The sequence below is a fragment of the Podarcis erhardii genome, assembly GCF_964252035.2.
Source record: "Podarcis erhardii genome assembly, chromosome: 4".
NCBI lineage: Eukaryota > Metazoa > Chordata > Lepidosauria > Squamata > Lacertidae > Podarcis > Podarcis erhardii.
Window position 1 is genome coordinate 85,324,867 of NC_138508.1, and position 20,503 is coordinate 85,345,369.

Here is a 20,503-nt window from a genome sequence, read left to right on the forward strand (position 1 = left end):
CCATAATTGCTATTTTATTGTATTTAATAGCATTTCTATTATTATTAAACCCAGTCAGATGGGTAAGGTATAATGATGATGATGATGATGATGATGATGATAATAATAATAGTTATTGTTATTAAATTTGAGCACCATTTGGTGGCAAGGAAGAGCAATTTTTTCATAAATGCACATCTTTTAGCATACTTTTTTTTTTTTAGTTGCCCATGATATCCTTTAGAGCAGACATTGTGAATTGGATGCATGGTGACTTAGTGGTTCCAGTCCCTTGTAAAGAGCCAACTCCAGAAAATGGTCTGGTTAATAAGCCAATTAATTAGTACAATCCATCTCCATCTTGGAGTTATCTCCATAGAGCTCGTTTCTCCTCAGCCCATGCAGGCATCACAGCAGAGCCATTTGGGGACTGGCAAGTCCATGCAAACCATCCATGTCCTATATATTGAACTCCATGCAGATCTCTCTCCAAACAGGTACTTTGCCCTTGTAAGGAATAGGCCATTATCATTATCTTCATCATTATATTTGCACTTAGGTAAAGGTAAAGGAACCCCTGACCACTAGGTCCAGTCGTGACTGGGGTTGCGGCGCTCATCTTGCTTTATTGGCTGAGGGAGCCGGCGTACAGCTTCCGGGTCATGTGGCCAGCATGACTAAGCCGCTTCTGGCGAACCAGAGCAGCGCATGGAAACGCCGTTTACCTTCCCGCCAGAGCGGTACCTATTTACCTACTTGCACTTTGATGTGCTTTTGAACTGCTAGGTTGGCAGGAGCAGGGACCGAGCAATGGGAGCTCACCCTGTCGCGAGGATTCGAACCGCCAACCTTCTGATCGGCAAGCCCTAGGCTCTGTGGTTTAACCCACAGCGCCACCCGCGTCCCTTTATATTTGCACTTACTGGTTGCCTTTCCTTACAAAACATAACCCAAAACAGACCTTAGAGGTAAAGTGTGAAACCAAACACTGCAAAATGTAATGTACATAAAATAAATCTTACTTCTGTGATTGACACACCCAGGAGCCAAGAGAAAAGGAAGCCCCTTTTACGTGTTGTCACTAACAAAGTTATTTTTTCTGTTTGGTAGAGGGAGGCTTTCATTATCTGCTTCTAATATTGGGCTCTGTTTTTTGAAATCCTTTTGTAGATTCTGCTGAGTTTGTTTGTTGCTGTTATTTTGGACAACTTGGAACTTGATGAAGATCTAAAGAAACTTAAGCAAGTAAGCTTTTTCATGTTGGATATTAATTGCAACAAAGCAATATTGTGCCCTCATTTTTCTAGGAAAATGCAGATGTCAACCACCTTTTCGAGAATGTGAACTAATTAAAATGCCTATATAGTTTACTTTCTGCTTGCCTGACAGAATGCTCTCCCCTTCCCTCCCCTGTGTACTGTTTTGGGAGTTTTCCTGACTCTCCAGAGCAGATTTAGGGGAGCTGTGGGGGCCATGCAGGGGGGGGCAGGGAAGGGGGAAAGGCCTGTTGCGCTAGCTGGAATCCTTGTGTTGGGTTTGCTGAGTCCGGTCCTAGGTCCTGATGCACTCCATTTTGACGCAAAAGAGGACATCACGCTGAATGGTAATTTGGGAGAGGCAATCAAGAAGATGTCCACTGAGCAAAGGATGGCACTAGGATGATAAAGCTGGAACTCCCTGTACACAGAGCAATACATGCTAGAATGTGTGTGGAGGATACAAAACATGGCTGTTTCATGCCTTATTTTTATTAATCATCTGTAAGTAAAATCTAGAAACTTGTTTCTGAACTTAGCAGATGCACTCTTTACTCAACACCATCACCATGCAGAAAGTTGCACATGCAAATCTGCGTACCATTAATATTTTTATCAATATGCTTCTGTTGCCATACCAGCAATGAAAGCAGTCATGGCACTACACTTAGTTTACAGCGGTGTGTAAAATGTGTGTAAAAGAGCGTATTGTGAACCTCCTTGCAAATTCAGTAGTACTATGCAAATAGCTCAGAAGTGTCTATTCAATGCTATCTTGTGCTGTGGCTTAAATTGTCCCTCTCTTTCTCTATATAAAATAAGTTCCTTTCAATATGTTTTGTTATCCATTTTATGCAACTTTACACATGATATTATTCTGTTGTTCATTCTGTGTCCCATGGAAATCCATAAGTCTGAGGGTATTTAAGCCATTTTATCAGGTGGAAATATAAGTACCTTGATAGTATTGGGGGAATTTGATTTATACAATCTTCTTTATATATATAAAAAATTCCTAATAATAATAATGCATCTGATGCTATACTCCTTAGCAGCCATGTAAAGGGAATAGATATATTGATACATGTTTGTGTTTGAGGTTACATGGCAATGAATGGAAATTGTACAGCCTGTGAGAATTCAATTAAAATGTATGCAGAATAAGCACAGTGACTTCTCAATGGCAGATTCAGGTAGGTAGCCGTGTTGGCGGTGTTACTGGACAATTTTTTTTATTTTTCTCAAGGGCAGTATTTGATGATAACACAATCATCTTAGCATTGCTGAGTAAATTAAAACACCAAGTAGGACAGGGGAAATGGCTGATATCCAGTGTTAGTCATAACCAGATTAAGACCTATTGAAAACAATGAAATGAATTGATTTCAGTGGGTCTACTCTGACTGAGTTGGTTGTCACCCATTGTCTTTATTGAGGCCCAAATGAATAGAACTGAACTTCCTGATAAGCTGCAATTTCATGCGGGAGTTTATCTTTGAAGTCATGCAGTTCAAGAATGACTGTCTTAATGCCAGTGATATAGTGGCCTGGTAGGTTAGAAAGTTTTCTTATTTCTGTGTGTTGCCATTTATGGTATCAGATTTGTGTGCATTCATTCTTTTGTATAGGGTCTGCCCTATTGGGCCTATGTACAACACAGAAGGTTGTTGCTAGCGGTTGATAGCATAAAACACATTAAAAGGTGAACAAGTGAATGAGCCCTTGATGTTGCAACTCACGTTGTTAGTAACTGCAATAGGTTTGCCTGAGTGGATATGGGGACAGAGCAGACACCTAGGTTTGTTGCAGGAACTGGCCCCTGTGCATGCTGCTGCTGCTGACTAGCAGTTTTAGGTTGTTGTTGTTTAGTCATTTAGTCGTGTCCGACTCTTCGTGACCCCATGGACCAGAGCACGCCAGGCACTCCTGTCTTCCACTGCCTCCTGCAGTTTAGTCAAACTCATGCTGGTACCTTCGAGAACACTATCCCATCATATCGTCCTCTGTCATCCCCTTCTCCTTGTTCCCTCCATCTTTCCCAACATCAGGGTCTTTTCCAGGGAGCCTTCTCTTCTCATCAGGTGGCCAAAGTATTGGAGTCTCAGCTTCAGGATCTGTCCTTCCAGTGAGCACTCAGGGCTGATTTCCTTCAGAATGGATAGGTTTGATCTTCTTGCAATCCATGGGACTCTCAAGAGTCTCCTCCAGCACCATAATTCAAAAGCATCAATTCTTCGGCAATCAGCCATCTTTATGGTCCAGCTCTCACTTCCATACATCACTACTGGGAAAACCATAGCTTTAACTATATGGACCTTTGTCGGCCTGGTGATGTCTCTGCTTTTTAAGATGCTGTCTAGGTTTGTCATTGCTTTTCTCCCAAGAAGCAGGTGTCTTTTAATTTCGTGGCTGCTGTCACCATCTGCAGTGATCATGAAGCCCAAGAAAGTAAAATCTCTCACTGCCTCCATTTCTTCCCCTTCTATTTGCCAGGAGGTGATGGGACCAGTGGCCATGATCTTCGTTTTTTTGATGTTGAGCTTCAGACCATATTTTGCGCTCTCCTCTTTCACCCTCATTAAAAGGTTCTTTAATTCCTCCTCTCTTTCTGCCATCAATGTTGTGTCATCTGCATATCTGAGGTTGTTGATATTTCTTCCGGCAATCTTAATTCCGGCTTGAGATTCATCCAGCCCAGCCTTTCACATGATGAATTCTGCATATAAGTTAAATAAGCAGGGAGACAATATACAGCCTTGTCGTACTCCTGCTGTAAACCACTGTTTCCCAAACCTGGATCTCTATTTTTTGGACTACGATTCCCACCAACCCTGACCACTGGTCCTGCTAGCTAGGGATGATGGGAGCTGTAGTCCAAAAGCAGCTGGAGACCCAAGTTGGTGCAAACCTTTTAGTTATTAGTCTCTGTCCAATGGAGCAGTTGTATTGCAGATCTGGCTTTTTTCTACATTCCACCCATAATGTAATTAACATCATATCTGGAAATTTCCATTAAAAGGCATGCTTAGAAAGAAAGAAGTTAAGAAATTGCTCCTTTGAAATGGAAGATTGTCCAGACGATTAAGTGACACAGTGAGAAAAGGTTTTCCCTTGAGGTAAATATGATGGAATTCCTGGCTTTGTGCTGATTGCAGTTGTGAACTGTTCTACTGAAATATTGGTTTTCTTATCATGGTAGATAAAGCAGAAAGAAGGGGATGTGGTTTGGTTTTGTTTTTTAATTCGGTGACTTTTTGACTTCTCCATTATAAGTTGGCCACAAGAACAAGGGAAACAGTGTGGTGTTATTGTTGCTTTTCCCTTCATGCCCATTTTCTTAATGGAAATGGCTTTTGTATCATTGTAGGGGAAAATACTATTCCCCATCTGTAATTAAAAAGCTAAATGGAACTCCAGGAGATAGCCGGCTAATTTGCTGTGTGCTGGTTCTTCAGAAGTGCCTCGTGCATACCAATTCAAGCTGCACCACCTTGTACAAAATGCAGTTTGTCTGTTTGTTTTCATTTCCATCTGCTGTGGCCACGAAGATTGAGGCGAAAGCATTGTGGCGGTTGGACTAGATGACTCTCGGCGTCCCTTCCAGCTCTATAATTACATGAATTAATGACTGCTGGGAATGCCTTCTAATTAGCAAATTTTTTTTGCTATTCGTTGTTTCCAGGGAGATGACCTGCACTGCAGTGCTGTGGTGCTTCTCCGAAGGAGATGTCAAGCACCACAGAATTAGCCAAGTTCAACTACCCACTAATGAAAAACATACAAAAATGGCAGTCCTACTTGAAAGCCCTTGCTGTTTGAGTAACATTGTGGGCGCTTAGCAGTCACTGAAAAAATATGAAGTGGTGGCCCAGGGTCAAGTACAATCAGTGGCGTAGCGTGGGTTGTCAGCACCCGGGGCAAGGCAAGTAATTTGCGCCCCCTAACCCGTGGATTTTAGCACTCGAGTGCTAGCACGCCCCCCCCCAGATGTTGCGCCCGGTGCCGCCGGCCCCCCCTGCACCCCCCACGCTACGCCACTGAGTACAATGTTTAGCAGCGAGCAGGAAGTGAGGACTTGTGTTAGATACTTCAGATTAAGTATTAACAATTACTTGGCGCACACACCTTCTGAATATACGTGCTGTTCCCTGGGGCCTACATATTGTGACAGTAAGTTAGAAGCACCATGTGCTGCTACTACTAAACAGAGAACGGGGCGGGGGGGTGGAGATGCTGACAGGAGCATTCTGGTTTGGGATAAATGACTACTTTATTTATCTAATGGAACTTGGCTTGTCAGACTCTTCCTATAGGATGGAAGAAGCAGGAAAACTGTGATTTAAGAGGAAGTAGGAGGGAAGGTAACCCTAATACTGTCCCATGTCCCTTCATCCAGATGTGGTTAGTAAACACATAGAGTTGTGGACCCTTGCTATTGTCACTCCAATGACCAATTCCCTGTTTTTAAAGGTATTTCCTTCCAACTGGCTATATGAAACATTCTCCCTCTCCCCCTCCTTCTTTAGTTTCATTGATTTTGGCCGAAACGTTTCTACAGTTTAAGTGTGTCATCCAGGTTTTCCTTGTTGACTTGTGCCCACCTATCTCTTTGTATATAGCACATTTATTTATGAACTCCTACAGAAGGAACTCCCCTTTTGTAGCCCAATCCCAGCTATTGTTATTTGGAAAGTCTGACTGATTTTAACTCTGCTTATTTTCACATAAGTAGAGGAGTTCAGCCTCAGCCTAGCACAAGCAGTTCACAAAATGCAAAATGCAGCTGTGGTCACAGTCCATTTCTGCAGCATCCAGCTTTGCTTTGCTTTTTTAAGTAAGCCATTTTCTAATCTCTCTCTCTCTCTCTCTCTCTATATATATATATACATATATACTGTGTGTTCTGACATTTATCCTCCATAAATGGTGAATACTTTTCTTTCACAAATGCTGATTTCACAATCTTGGGAAGTTGATTTCAATTGCATAGTGGTATTTATGAATCCGATATGAAAAATGTAAGAAATTCATTCAATAATCATGACTATAGTCTTTCAGTTTACTGGCAAAATTAGCAATATATCTGATCTCATTCTCTGTGGGAAGATTTTTTTTTCATTTACTTTTTTATTTATCACATTTATATATCTCCATATTATTCGTCTTATAAAAATGAAAGTAACTTATATTGCAGAAGCTTTGTAAATATCTGTTACAAACAGGAAAGCAAATAATGATGTTTCATGGTGATTTTTTTATTTTATTTTGTTGAAATCAGTGGAGAAATTCCTATTGACTTAATGGGAACAGAATTGCACACTTTGGAGTTTATATCCCCAGGAGAGGAGTTTGTTGTCAGTGTCTTATTGTTTTTTAACTCACTTTTTAGGACCTCATTTCCTTTTAGAGAAAAGCACACAAAATATTTCATTAAAATTAAAAGAGTTCAGCTGAAGTCTTCGTCAGTTGAAAGAGAAAACATGCCTGTTGCTAATATTATAGCTGGCCTTATTTTGGCTGGAAGCCTCAAGGGGACTGTAATAGGAATGGAATGGAAACATTGCATGATAATGAGTGTCAACATTTGCAGAGATTCTGTATTCTTAAAGGGCCATAGAGCCGGATGAAAAGATACGGCATCTTGTACACAATGTGCGTCAGAGAGTAGCTAAAGTGATGTCTACAAGACATTGGGGTTTGTCCTAGAGAGCTCTGAAATGCAGAAGGCAGAACTGACAGGGGTTGGGGGACATAGGAGTCAACTCCTAGGGGCTGAGGTCCCTTCATCCCCTCAATAAAATACTTGAAGGTGATAGCCCCCCTCCCCAAGTTGCTGGACATTGCCCTTCAAATGGCATGTGTGTGCCTTGTGATTGATTATTTTATTCAAGTTGGCACCCCTGTTGGGGGTTATTGAGAAAACTCTGTATAGTGGGGTAAAGAAACACAGATACTAAAAGGTGGTAGACCTCAATGGAGGCTGCTCCATCGGGCAGAATGGGACACTGCCCAACCATCTTCAGGCTGCCCACTTGTGGACATGATTTCTACATACACTTGCTGTATGCCAAAACGTTTGCAGGATTTGGGGGGTGGCATGGTGTGCTGCTGCTACAGAGCCACCTTCCGAGCTGCAGCATTGCTGCCACATACCTAGATGGTTTCAGGGGTAGCAAGAAGGCAACGCTCTTGCGGGATTGCCAGGTTGGCTCTGCCATTGTTTTTACACAACCTCAACCGCGCCCCTGCACTGTGTCCCATAAATGGCAGCAACACCACCCTTGGAATGGTGGGTCTTTCCTCCATTATGCTGGCCGCTCCTGGACATTGTGTTCTGGACGGAAAATATATGGCAAATCTTACTTACTCCTACCACACATAGAAAGTTTGCCTGTCTGTCTTCATAACATGCAGGGACGCGGGTGGCGCTGTGGGTTAAACCACAGAGCCTAGGACTTGCCGATCAGAAGGTTGGCAGTTCGAATCCCCGCGCCGGGGTGAGCTCCCATTGCTCAGTCGCAGCTCCTGCCCACCTAGCAGTTCGAAAGCACGTCAAAGTGCAAGTAGATAAATAGGTACCGCTCCAGCGGAAAGGTAAATGGCGTTTCCATGCGCTGCTCTGGTTTGCCAGAAGCAGCTTAGTCATGCTGGCCACATGATCTGGAAACGGTACGCTGCTCCCTCGGCCAATAAAGCGAAATGAGCACCGCAACCCCAGAGTCGTTCACGAGTGGACCTAATGGTCAGGGGTCCCTTTACCTTTACCTTCATAACATGGTCAAACTAATGTAAGTGGGACGCTTACTGTCACCATTTTGTCCTACTCAGTTTACTCTAAAGAATTCACAAACACTAATCCTTCGCCAAACCTCTCATCATACATAGACACTCTAGCCTAACCTGTAGGTGCTGGGGTGGGGTGGGGGTTTTCTGAGCAGACTTAAGCATTTGGAATGCATGGATAAAAACCATGAAATCATTCCTGTGTCCCATAGAAAACACTTAATAATACTGGGAAGGGTTCCCCAGATCTCCTGAGTCATAAGCTAGCTCTTCTGTTCCTTTATGATTCCTGCATCTCACATTCTGTTCAGTTTATGCTTTCAAAGGAATATTCTCTTGGGAGAGATCAGTTCCCTCTCACAACTTCACACATCTGCCAATCTCTCTCTTCCCACTGCATATTTATGACTCGACTGCAGATGTTCATTACTGAAAACAATTTTGCAACTGATGTGCTATGCTACCTATGACCATACGTTTCCTCAGAGGGCTTGAATATTTGCTGCAAATGTATTGTTTGAAATGAATGAAAAGCTCTGCCTGTCACCAATTCGTGTACCTGTCATTTTTCTCTGTGTTCATGTGCGTCGGGGAACAGTTTGCCCCATTTGGCTAATAAATTTGGGGGTTTCACCCTCAAACAAAGATAAGATGCTACAGGCCTGCCTTTCCCCACTACTGCTGTTATCTTTTAAAGTCTAATGGTTGCTTTCTTTGCTTTCCTGATTATTGCACCATGTTGAAAATTGGCTTGTAATTATTCTGTGCTCCAACACTGTGTAGGATTGAGCATGAGGCTCTGTTCACCAGTGCAATGTCACAGCAGGTGAAAGCGCACCACAGCCATCAATAATAATGTGCCTTCCAACCATGCCCATTCGGTATTTCACTCCCTCTAAATAGCAAACTCATTTCGTGAATGCCAACAACCAGGCAGCCCAATGGGGGCCACGGAGGGAAAACAAGGAATATATAAACATGCTCAGAGGTGACCTGAAGTTTGCGGAACTACAAAAATCTTTAATAAACTGCTTTCAGATGGCAGACAGGCAGACAAAGGAAACTAGCTGAGAGTGAAAGTGAGGAATAAAGAAGACGAAGGGTAAAAATAGGGAGGGCCTTATATCCAGTGCTATTTTTCTAGAAAAAGAGGTGCCGAAACTCACCTTGAACGCCTCCCTGGTTCTCTTATAATGGCAATGGCGCCCACCTGAGAGGTGCCGGAACTGAGTTCCGGTTGAAAAAGAAAAGAGCCCTGCTTGTATATATGTGTTTCTTCCTCTGATGCCCTTTGCTCCGTTCCTCTTTCCTCCTCCATGAGAATCAATGTAAAGAGGATGAAGAGACATATAGACAAAAGCAACTATTAGACAGGCTCACTTCCATCCATATCACAACCCATCCAAAGAGTTAGAAGTGTGCTCTGTCATCTCATGGAGGTCTATGCTATTTCCTCTTCAGGCTGTAATCCTATACAGTGGTACCTCAGGTTACATACGCTTCAGGTTGCATGCGCTTCAGGTTACAGACTCCGCTAACCCAGAAATAGTACCTCAGGTTAAGAACTTTGCTTCAGGATGAGAACGGAAATCGTGCTCTGGCGGCGCAGCAGCAGCAGGAGGCCCCATTAGCTAAAGTGGTGCTTCAGGTTAAGAACAGTTTCAGGTTAAGAACAGACCTCCGGAATGAATTCAGTACCTAACCCGAGGTACCACTGTATCCTACTACCTAGGAAATAAGCCCAAACTGAATTTAGTGGGAATTACTCACGCTCATTCATGTATAATATTACATTCTCAGTGTATGAAGTCAATGAAGCAAATGAGTTGCTTTGGAACTCAATGATATGGAAAATAATTTTATGCATGGCAAGCCTACCTCTTATCTTAGTGGTAGAGTTACACACTTCTTGGGTGTAAGGGACGGGGGAAGCTTTTGCTAATAATTATTTATTATAATTAAGCACTTTTCAGGACATGGAGTGCCTTACAATTCTTTGCTCAACCTTGAAAGCAGCCTGAAGGCATTCAACACAGTCTGAATGGCTTTAGAAACATTATAGTCTTCCCTCTCACAATATAAGTTGTGATGCTACTGTTGTGCCTCTTCCAGGATGGTTTTCTACAATGTGGGCAAACATTGAATAGCACTCCCTTTAAAGAAGGCATATAATACAAGGTTGCATCCATTGTTCTAAGAGCGTGATAATTTATGGGAAGCAAAGCTACCCAAGAAATGCTGAGTTTTAGGCCATATATAGCCAAATCTTCCAAAACAAAACTATTATGCCCAACTCAAAATGTAAATGAATGTTTAAAGAGCACTTCTCTATAAGCTATCAATTTGTGCACACGAGTAAATGCTCTTCTGGATAGAAGCTGCAAAATTAAAGCAAAACATACAGATTTATTAGGGGGGAAAGAACCGCAACATGTTTTTTAAAAGAATAATTTCTTTTCATTACATACTTGGGAAGTACCACATATCCTACTTTTGCTACTAAAGGTGTCCAAAAACTCAGGCTGACAGTATGGAACATGAACTCTTAAGTATTTCGACATTTATAATAATGATATTCTCTTCCCTTCCTGGCCTCAACCTTGGCACTTTGTCATTTCATTAAAACACTCTCCATGTGTTAAAATACGTGCAGAGATCAGTATAAGAGATTTGCTGTTGCTCTTTCAATTGTTGTTGTATGTGGTTTCTGATGGCAGTGCAAAAAGTCATAATAGCGTTAGATAAAAAATGTTCTTTTACACTGCTTTCTTATATATATATTTTAAAAAGCTAGTGAAAGAACATGCTATTTTTATAAATGCTGCTAGACAATCCTGCTGCTGCTGCTTGATTTTTATGTGATTGTATACAGAGTAAATGAAGACACTATGTGAGATCACAGCTTCCTATTTTCTTGTTCTTTAAGCGTTTTCTTGCTAATCCTATCCTATATGCCATAAATTTAAATTTTCTGGGCTTTAATTTATTCACCAGGATGCTTTTTGCACTGGAAACAAATCATGATCACACTTAAAGGTAAAAATGGCAAATTCAAAATGGCAGATTCAAAAAATGAGAGGCACAAATACAAGATGGGTGACACCTGGCTTGAGAGCAGTACATGTGAAAAGGATCTAGGAGTCTTGGTTGACCACAAACTTGACATGAGCCAACAGTGTGACGCGGCAGCTAAAAAAGCCAATGCAATTCTGGGCTGCATCAATAGGAGTATAGCATCTAGATCAAGGGAAGTAATAGTGCCACTGTATTCTGCTCTGGTCAGACCTCACCTGGAGTACTGTGTCCAGTTCTGGGCACCACAGTTCAAGAAGGACACTGACAAACTGGAACGTGTCCAGAGGAGGGCAACCAAAATGGTCAAAGGCCTGGAAACGATGCCTTATGAGGAACGGCTAAGGGAGCTGGGCATGTTTAGCCTGGAGAAGAGGAGGTTAAGGGGTGATATGATAGCCATGTTCAAATATATAAAAGGATGTCACATAGAGGAGGGAGAAAGGTTGTTTTCTGCTGCTCCAGAGAAGCGGACACGGAGCAATGGTTCCAAACTACAAGAAAAAAGATTCCACCTAAACATTAGGAAGAACTTCCTGACAGTAAGAGCTGTTTGACAGTGGAATTTGCTGCCAAGGAGTGTGGTGGAGTCTCCTTCTTTGGAGGTCTTTAAGCAGAGGCTTGACAACCATATGTCAGGAGTGCTCTGATGGTGTTTCCTGCTTGGCAGGGGGTTGGACTCGATGGCCCTTGTGGTCTCTTCCAACTCTATGATTCTATGATTCTATGATTCAATAAGGGCAGAGCAATCCAAAGCACCCTTATGCCAGGCTGGTGGGGGGCAGGGAGGGCACTTGATTAGGCAGAGGGGCTCCTCCACCCAGCTATCCTAGCTAAGCCAGTTGGCCTCCAACCAAGCCAGAGTGATGCAGGTATCACTCCATCACTGACCTCTACGTTTTGCCTGATGAACATACAGGTGGGTGGGAATATGGTTGGTGGGCTGCCTGCTGATGGCAGCCACTGAAAGTCCCCCCAAATGGCTCATTCTCTAGGCGAAGAAGGCCTGAACCAGCCCAGGATTCACTGGACCCTCATCCATTCTCACTGTCATTGTGCAGTTGTCCTGCCCCCTCCCCTCCACCTTATGCTACAGCCAGTTATGGACAAATAACGCTACTATAGTGGCATCTACTGGTGCTTCTGGGATTGATTTCGGAGAGAATGGTGTGAGAAAACACGCTGCAGTCCTTTGCTCAAAGATCTCAGCCTGCTCTGTTAGTATTTCATGCCTCCTATGCTGCAGATGTGATTGGTGTAATTCACATGCCTGTCTGGGAGAGTGTGTGGGAACAGAAGACAGTCTTATCTTTTCCGCTGTGTCTACTGTTACACTGTAGTTTTGCTTTTGCTTTTGTCCTGTCTGTGCTCTCGGAGCTGGAGAGAAAGGACGCAGTGATTCTTTTGTATGTAGTGTGTGAATAAATACGTAGATTGGCTCTACGATGTCTCCTTCTTCTTGCTGTGTTACGCCAGCAGATTAGTGTGCATATATCAGTTGGTATATGTCGCTGAAGCGCACTGGAGAAGAAGGTGGATGCCTTTTCCAGAACTGCGCATACTGGAGGAAGCTTGGAGTTCAGGGGCTGCAGGGGCACCCCAGGGTGTTTTTACAACACCTCCCCTCCACCTTATTCTGCAGCCAGTTATGGACACATAACACTATCGTAGTGGCATCTACTGGTGCTTCTGGGATCGATTTTGGAGAGAATGGTGTGAGAAAACACGCTGCAGTCCTTTGCTCAAAGATCTCAACCTTCTCTGTTCCTTTATGGGAGATAATCTGGGTGGGAAATCTAGGATAGTGTGATAGGGCAGCAGCTCAGTGATACAGGGTGTGCTTCGCATGCAGAAGGTCCCTAGGGCCAATGCCTGATACCTCTAGTCAAAAGGTGATAGGAAAGTGCCTTGAGAGCTGCTGCTAGCCAGAGTAAACAATACTGGGTTAGGCAGACAAATAGTCTAAGATGGAATAAGGTAGCTCCTGCATTTCCCGTTCAACTGATGTGAGAACACCTGCACATTATCCTGAACTTTCTGAAGAATATCAGTCAAAAGCACTTGCTGGGAGCCATAAGAGATTGAGAAAAGGGGGACTGAGACAAGCCCTGCCACCCGGCAACTTCAGTACATCCTGCCTAATGCCAACACAGCTTTCCTTATAGTAAAAAACCTGAATTGGAAGAGGTGTTTTGTTAGTGGTGGGAAGAACTGGGTGTCAATAAAGGTAATTTTAATTATGGCATTGACTTGTAGTGTTGCAGCTGAAAAGAGAAAAATGAAATTGAAATTGAAAAGAGAAAGGGGAGGTTACTAACTTGTCTGATTTGCATCCCTCTCTCGCATAGTCCTAGTACTGTGTACTAAAACGAATCTACTATATAAATCTACTATATATAAATCTATATAAATTCAAGTTTTTCTCCGACAAGTTTACACCCAGATATTTAACTTTTTCCACAAAGACTAGGCGAATCTACTGAGTATATTAAAATGGAAAACTGTCTTACATAACTACGTGATAAACACCCTCATAATTATATATGGGTGGAGTATTTATCTTCCATTATCCCTTTTCCATCAACATACACACTGACTTCCTTCTCTCCATTACTCCAGGAAGAACAGCTAAGAAGCCAAAAGCAAATTCCGATTTCATATCTAGCTTTCAGCATTTGCTAGTACATGTATCCTTAAAAAAAATCATTGGACTCTTTAGCAAAGAGGAAATTGTTGTGCTAAAAGCTGTTTCTAATTAAAATACGCAATGCATACCTACCGGTATTTCATAGGGAAGTAATTTTACAGTTTGTTTCTCTTCACTAATACAAACAAGATGTCTGCGAAAGTTCAACCAGTGCCTTGAAGGTAGTTTAAAATTCCTGAAATGTGCTACATTCTATTTTGCTCTAAAAATAACATGTGAGTCCTGGCAGAACGAGATACCCTCTAGGCTAGTAGCATAAGCAGTGTATTTCAGGGCAAAACGCCACCAATCAAAATGTCACAAGCAGCTCTTCGCTTTTCCCCTTTCCTTCCTAACTTGATTCTGATGTTATTTGATAAGAAGGGAACGGGCAACAGAGACATTTTGCGAGCCACTAGACTTGTATGTTTTTCAGCTGTACGCTTTCCATTTATTAATTCTTAAATGTTATGTTGATATTCTGTCTGATTTTAAGCCCAGACTTACTTCTATTCTATTTTCGTTTTTTTAAAAATCTTTTAAATAATGTGTGAGACTGCAAACTCCTTGAGGGAAGGGCCTGTTGCTTACTTGATGTTTTTCAGTAAAGTGTGGTGTATGCTGATAGTGCCACATGAATAATACTTAGCTTCCACAGAGACTAGACATTGCGTGTTCAGACCCAGAAACCACCCCCCTAAATAAATTCACACTTGACTCAAAATTTTGGTTTTGGTTTTTGTCAGAATTTAGGCCACAACTTTACTGATTACAGAAAGTGACTGGTTGCATAGGCTCTGGTTCAACTAGCTCCCTGCCATGCAGGTAGCGCTGACCCAGGGTTCCAGCATAGGTCATCTAAGGGTGAACACCTGGATAAGCGGAAAGCCAGGAACAGGCTAACTCTGCCACCCAAATGTCCCCCTGGACTCAGGCACGGCCACAACCCCCTCTCAGGGGTTGACCAAACCATCAAGTCTCTGGATTCCTTTAACGGAATACCCTTCACATAGGAATGGCAAGCACGTTCTCCCATCCCTATCACCTGAACCAGAGCCTATCCGCAACCTTACACATTGTGACGATTTACTACGCGGCAGGCAAAACCAAAATGGCAACAGCCAATCAGCCAAGTGGGGGAAAGTCCTGCCGTGCCCCTGTCCCAACGACAGACGACACAGGACAGCATAGCAAGGTCAAGCGCAAAGCCCTAAATGTAGGGAGAGGTGGGCGGGTGTTCCGAATGCACGTGCCGAAAGACGAAGCTCTGGGTCACGTGCATGGGCATATAAATAGATCCCTTGAACCATTTGAACTGTGTCCCATTGGCCAGATTGTACCCAGCTTCGAGGGACCTACCAATCGGGTGTTGTGGCTGACCAATCGTACCCACCCACAACACAGGGTGTCAGTTTTCCAGGTCTCACCGCAATATGTGCCCTCTTTAAGGGAGGACCCGATTTACAGTGCCTCCAGTTGGTATTATTGCATTATGGCTAGCTAAATAAGCCAAATGGACTAAGCACCCCAAACCAGTTGAGTGTCCATATTAGAGCTTTGGGATGCAGGTGGTACTGTGGTCTAAACCACCAAGCCTTTTGGGCTTGCAGATCATTAGGTCAGCAGTTCAAATCTGCAGAATGGGATGAGCTCCTGTTGCTTTGTCCCAGCTTCTCCCAACCTAGCAGTTCAAATGCATGCAAGTGCAAATAGATAAACAGATACCGCTGTTGCAGGAAGATAAACGGCATTTCTGTGCACTCTGGTTTTCGTCAAGGTGTCCCATTGCGTGAGAAGCAGTTTAGTCATGCTGGCCACGTGACCCAGAAATCTGTCTGTGGACAAACACTAGCACCGCACCCCATTGTCAAATTCAACTGGACTTAACCGTCCAGGGGTCCTTTACCTTTTACCGTTACCTTTGTGCAAACAGCTTCTCAAAATTCACCAGCCTACTTGAGGGCAAAGAAATTGGGGAAACAATTCCACCACATTGATTTTCTCCATGGGGAGGTGAAATTCACCCAATAGTTTATTGGGGCAGGTCTTCCTATTAGCACTGGCAGTAGCACAATGTCTATCTTTTTCACTAAGTTACCCCTTCCTGCCACACAACTGTAAGTGCCAGCAACAACAACTGTGTTGGCATCCTGGCCATCCTTTTGCACCCTCCTCAGTGTCCCTGGTTGAATGCATTCCAGAACATGGAAATGATGGCCAACTCAGAAAAATTATGGACAATATTTGGAGAAAATTCTATTAAGCAGCTTTCTTTTCAAAGGGATGACGAAAAAGAAACGTCTCGGAAATTTTCTCAGAGCAACGTCTTCTGAGAAATTATAGCTTAGCTGTAGCTCACATCCTGCCAGGTTTTTTAAGAACTGAAGGGGAGCTTGAAGGAGGACAGCAAGGTGGATTATTTCATGCATTATGGGAGCCTGAGAAACAACTACCACATCCTGCATTCCAACTCTACAATTCTATGATTCTATGTGGGCAGACAGGGGTGGTGTAATGTGCTTTATATGTAACTTTTACTAGCTTATAGTGAAACAACAACAAACTACAGAAATGTGAATACTGTAATGTATCTGATAATTCCACAGGCTTGCTCTAGGTAACCCAAATACATGACTTAAGCCTCAAAGCCCAGTCCAAAAACAAGTGGCAACTGTCAGCCAATATATGAACCAAGAGAGAATCTAATGTGAGACAAAAGTGTTATCAACACATCTTGTCTTCCCTCAAAGGCAATGCCTCAGAATTCAGGAAATGCACCTCAAAGCCATGCCCACCACAGTTTAGAACGACTGTCTTGCTTTAAATCAGATCAGACTTTTATTGGCTATGCTTTTGGACTTACAAAGCATTTTTTTTTAAAGAAAAAGTTCAGACTACTTTTTCCTACCTCTTACCACATGTATTTATTTGCATGCAGGATTCCTCTACTACTGACCATCCTCACTGCCTTCTGCTCATACTGAGATGAGCTTCTGTGAAGGCTACATATTTGTATGAAATGATTTATGCCCTTTTGTTTCACGGTAGAGGCACTTTTCAGGGTCTGCCATCAGCACACTGGCACTTTATAACCGCCCCCCTCCCAATTTGCCAAGAGATCTGTTCAATTAATTCTCATTTTGGTATATCTGACTTGCTAATCTATTAACACATCAGCTGGAGACTTTCATCTGTTGCCACCAATCATGTTGAATTGCTGAGGAGGGGCTGAACTGAAACATTAGGGCGTCAAATTTCTTCTGGTTACTGCAACACAATTGGCTTCCTCCCACAGTATCTACATATGGGGTGGTTTCTGGTGTTACAAACAGGCGTAAACAAAGCAGACGCTAATGACTCCTGTTTCTTCTTTTCATACAAGTTGTGAAATGTGGGAAGGGAGGGATAATGTATTCATATCTCCCAAAGTGGTAGGAGTTTACTCTATACACATCTGGTCCTTGTGCGTCGCCCCTACGGTGAGATGCTCAAATTCCCATTTGCCACATTATACAGGATACAGCAAAAGTGGGTGTGTTAGTTGATTATGCACTGAGAAAGTAGAATGGTCTTGCAGTGCTGCAATTTGGAATGTGTGTTTGCTTTTTCATCTTTTTTTCCCCCTCTCCTATTGCTCTCTTTCACCAGCACATAGCATTAAAATGCCCGAAACTAGGTAATAATAAGTTTGGAGATTTTACAGAAGTTTCAAGGTACATTTGCAGGAAGTGTCCAGAGGTTGTGCTGCATACGGATCTCATTCTCGGTTGCAATTCATTCATTGTAATGTATCCTGAGGTGAATGACTTTGGGATAACCCCATCTTTTTATATAATATTTCTTCTGTAGCACTGAGTATGTTCCGTGGGTGTATTTTTAAACATAATCACATAGCTGCTACCAAGCATGGCTATCTGGAGACTATACTTCAAGCAGTTTCAAATAGGAAATACCCAAAAAGAAAGTGTCAAAGGAGGGGGGGACAACTTTCCATTATATATTTGATCCTTGCAAATTGTGTGTGTGTGTGTGCATGTTTTAACAACTGGCAACTGATAGGTATCAGGCTTAGTTTAGTTAGCAAAAGGAAGCCACTGTGAATTCAAATATAGCTACACACGATGCAGTAATCTCATAAAATCCTCTCTCATACAGGTTATGTAGCATGAAGATTACAAAATTCACTCCATTGTAACGGTCCTTAGACTAGTTATATAGACAGTGAGATATGTAGCAATTTTTAGGATTGGAAAACTTTACAGAAACAAGCTCTTAATCCCTAGTGAGTATCTAGGGTTGCAGCGAGTATTTCATGCATAGGTGCGTAAAGGTAAAGGACCCCTGACAGTTTAAGTTCAGTCACGAACGACTCTAGGTTATCTCATTTTACAGGCCGAGGGAGCCAACATTTGTCCGCAGACAGTTTTTCCGGGTCATGTGGCCATCATGACTAAGCCGCTTCTGGCGAAACCAGGGCAGCTCACAGAAACGCCATTTACCTTCCCGCCGGAGCGGTACCTATTTATCTACTTGCACTTTTGGCGTGCCTTTGAATTGCTAGGTTGGCAGGAGCTGGGACCGAGCAACGGGAGCTCACCCTGTTGTGGGGATTTGAACCGCCAACCTTCTGATCGGCAAGCCCAAGAGGCTCAGTGGTTTAGACCACAGCGCCACCCGCATCCCCCATAGCTCTGTTCAAATAGCAACAAGCATAACTCAGACATCATTCATTCAATAATTAATTGATTAAATTTCTATATTACAAGCAGGTCCCTGGCTCAATTCAGCTTGCAGATATCCAGCCCTCCTCTGCCCCCTCTCTCCCTCAGCACAGAAAGAGCCTTGATTTCTGTAAAAGCATAATTTAAGAAATCTTTATTTGTCAGTGACTCAAATTTAATGTAGAAAAAATATGAAATCATACTAGGAAGTATTGCCTCAAGCACTGGGGTTCTTAATGACCCACTCCAGCATTAATACCTGCCTTACTCGTGCACTTCCCCCTTCAAGTCCTTGTTCTGAATAGTTAGACTTAAATTGCTATGTCAATATAAAGTAGTTGCTTTGTTATTAAGTCATATGTTTCTCCTTGTTCAACCTCCATAGAGATTTAGATCCCAAGACAAGTTAGGTGAAGAAAAAAATCCATCACCACTTTCCTCTCGCAGCCACTTGGACATTCTGAAATCTGTAAACTCCTTTCTTACAACTTGAAGTTCTACACTCCAGAGAGGAAGAAAACAAGCATGTTCCCTCCTCCATGTGACAGCCCTCAAGATATTTGAAGATGGCTATCGTATCTCCTCTCAGTCCCCTCTTTTCCAGGCTAAACAAACCCAGCTCCTTCAAGCGCTCCTCATAAGGCTTAGTTTCCAGACCTTTGATCATCTTGGTCACCCTCCTCTATACACATCCCAAATTGTCAACATCCTTCTTAAATTGTGGTGTCATTATCTCTCAGACCAAGGGGGCTGCAAGAGTGCTTGAACCTAGAACCCAGCAGGTAGGGAAGCGACGCCAAATTTAAGAGCTCCCTCAGCCCTCACACTGCCTTCCCAAAGCCGGGTAACTGAGGCACTGGGCTTTAGGAAGGAGGCAAAGGCTCTGGCAGGGTCCTAGAACCCTCCCATCTTCTTCCCAAACCTGGGAAAGCACTACCTAGGCTTTGGGAAGGAGGCAGGAGGAATCTGTCAGAAGTCCAGCACCTTGCATACCTGGATTTGGGAAGGCAGAACAAGGGCTAAAGGGGGGGTGTCAAATCTTGCTGACCACCCTGATTCAGGGTATTCATATCCCTCTCCCACTGGCCAAAGTTCCTGAGGCACCTGTTGCTATTTTTCCCTTGTTAAGCGCATCCTGAGATACAGGGTTGTTTTTAAACTGAACTCCCTCAGATTACACACATACATAAGGGCATTGCAACACTAGACGTCAACTCGTTTAGAGTATACATGGAGTTCAAAGGGAGAAATTATTGGTGGTGGGAAGTGATAGATAATAGATAGATAGATAGATAGATAGATAGATAGATGATAGATAGATAGATAGATAGATAGATAGATAGATAGATAGATAGATAGATGATAGATAGATAGATAGATGATAGATAATAGATAGATGATAGATGATAGATAGATAGATAGATAGATAGATAGATAGATGATAGATAGATAGATATAGATGATGATGATAGATAGATAGAGAGAGAGAGAGAGAGAGAGAGAGAGAGAGAGAGATAGATAGATAGATAGATAGATAGATAGATAGATGATAGATAGATGATGATAGATAGATAGATAGATAGATAGATGATAGATAGATAGATAGATAGATAGATAGATAGATAGATAGATGATAGATAGATGATAGATAGATGATAGATAGATAGATGATAGAGAGAGATAGATAGATAGATAGATAGATAGATAGATAGATAGAGAATTGGGGTCAGTTTTGACTTCAGGTGCCATTGTGGGCTGGGAAGGTAGAACAGTTTGAGAATTTCTATAAATGGAACAATGTGAAGGTTGAAGAAGGTGTGTGTCATGCAGAGGAAATATTACCCCAAAACGTGTTTGGAGTCACTAAGTGAAGTTAAATGCCTTGCTTTGCCCAGTAGGTAGCATTATCTCAGCACGGCGGAAGTTGAGATGTACTGCAGAATGGCTTTGAGTTTAGAATATTTTTTTAACATGTTATTAATCACTATGTTCTTTTCCACAAGATG

General features: G+C 42.6%; 1 protein-coding gene across 7 annotated transcripts in view; it reads left to right on the forward strand.

Annotated features, from left to right (window-relative positions):
- NALCN (sodium leak channel, non-selective) overlaps nt 1–20,503 on the forward strand; it is a 198,389-nt gene that overhangs the window by 132,907 nt on the left and 44,979 nt on the right. For all 7 annotated transcript variants that reach the window (XM_081857956.1, XM_081857958.1, XM_081857957.1 and 4 more), the window contains one exon: nt 1,150–1,224. In XM_081857956.1, coding sequence (XP_081714082.1) covers nt 1,150–1,224 — 75 coding nt within the window. The remainder of the gene's footprint in view (nt 1–1,149; nt 1,225–20,503) is intronic.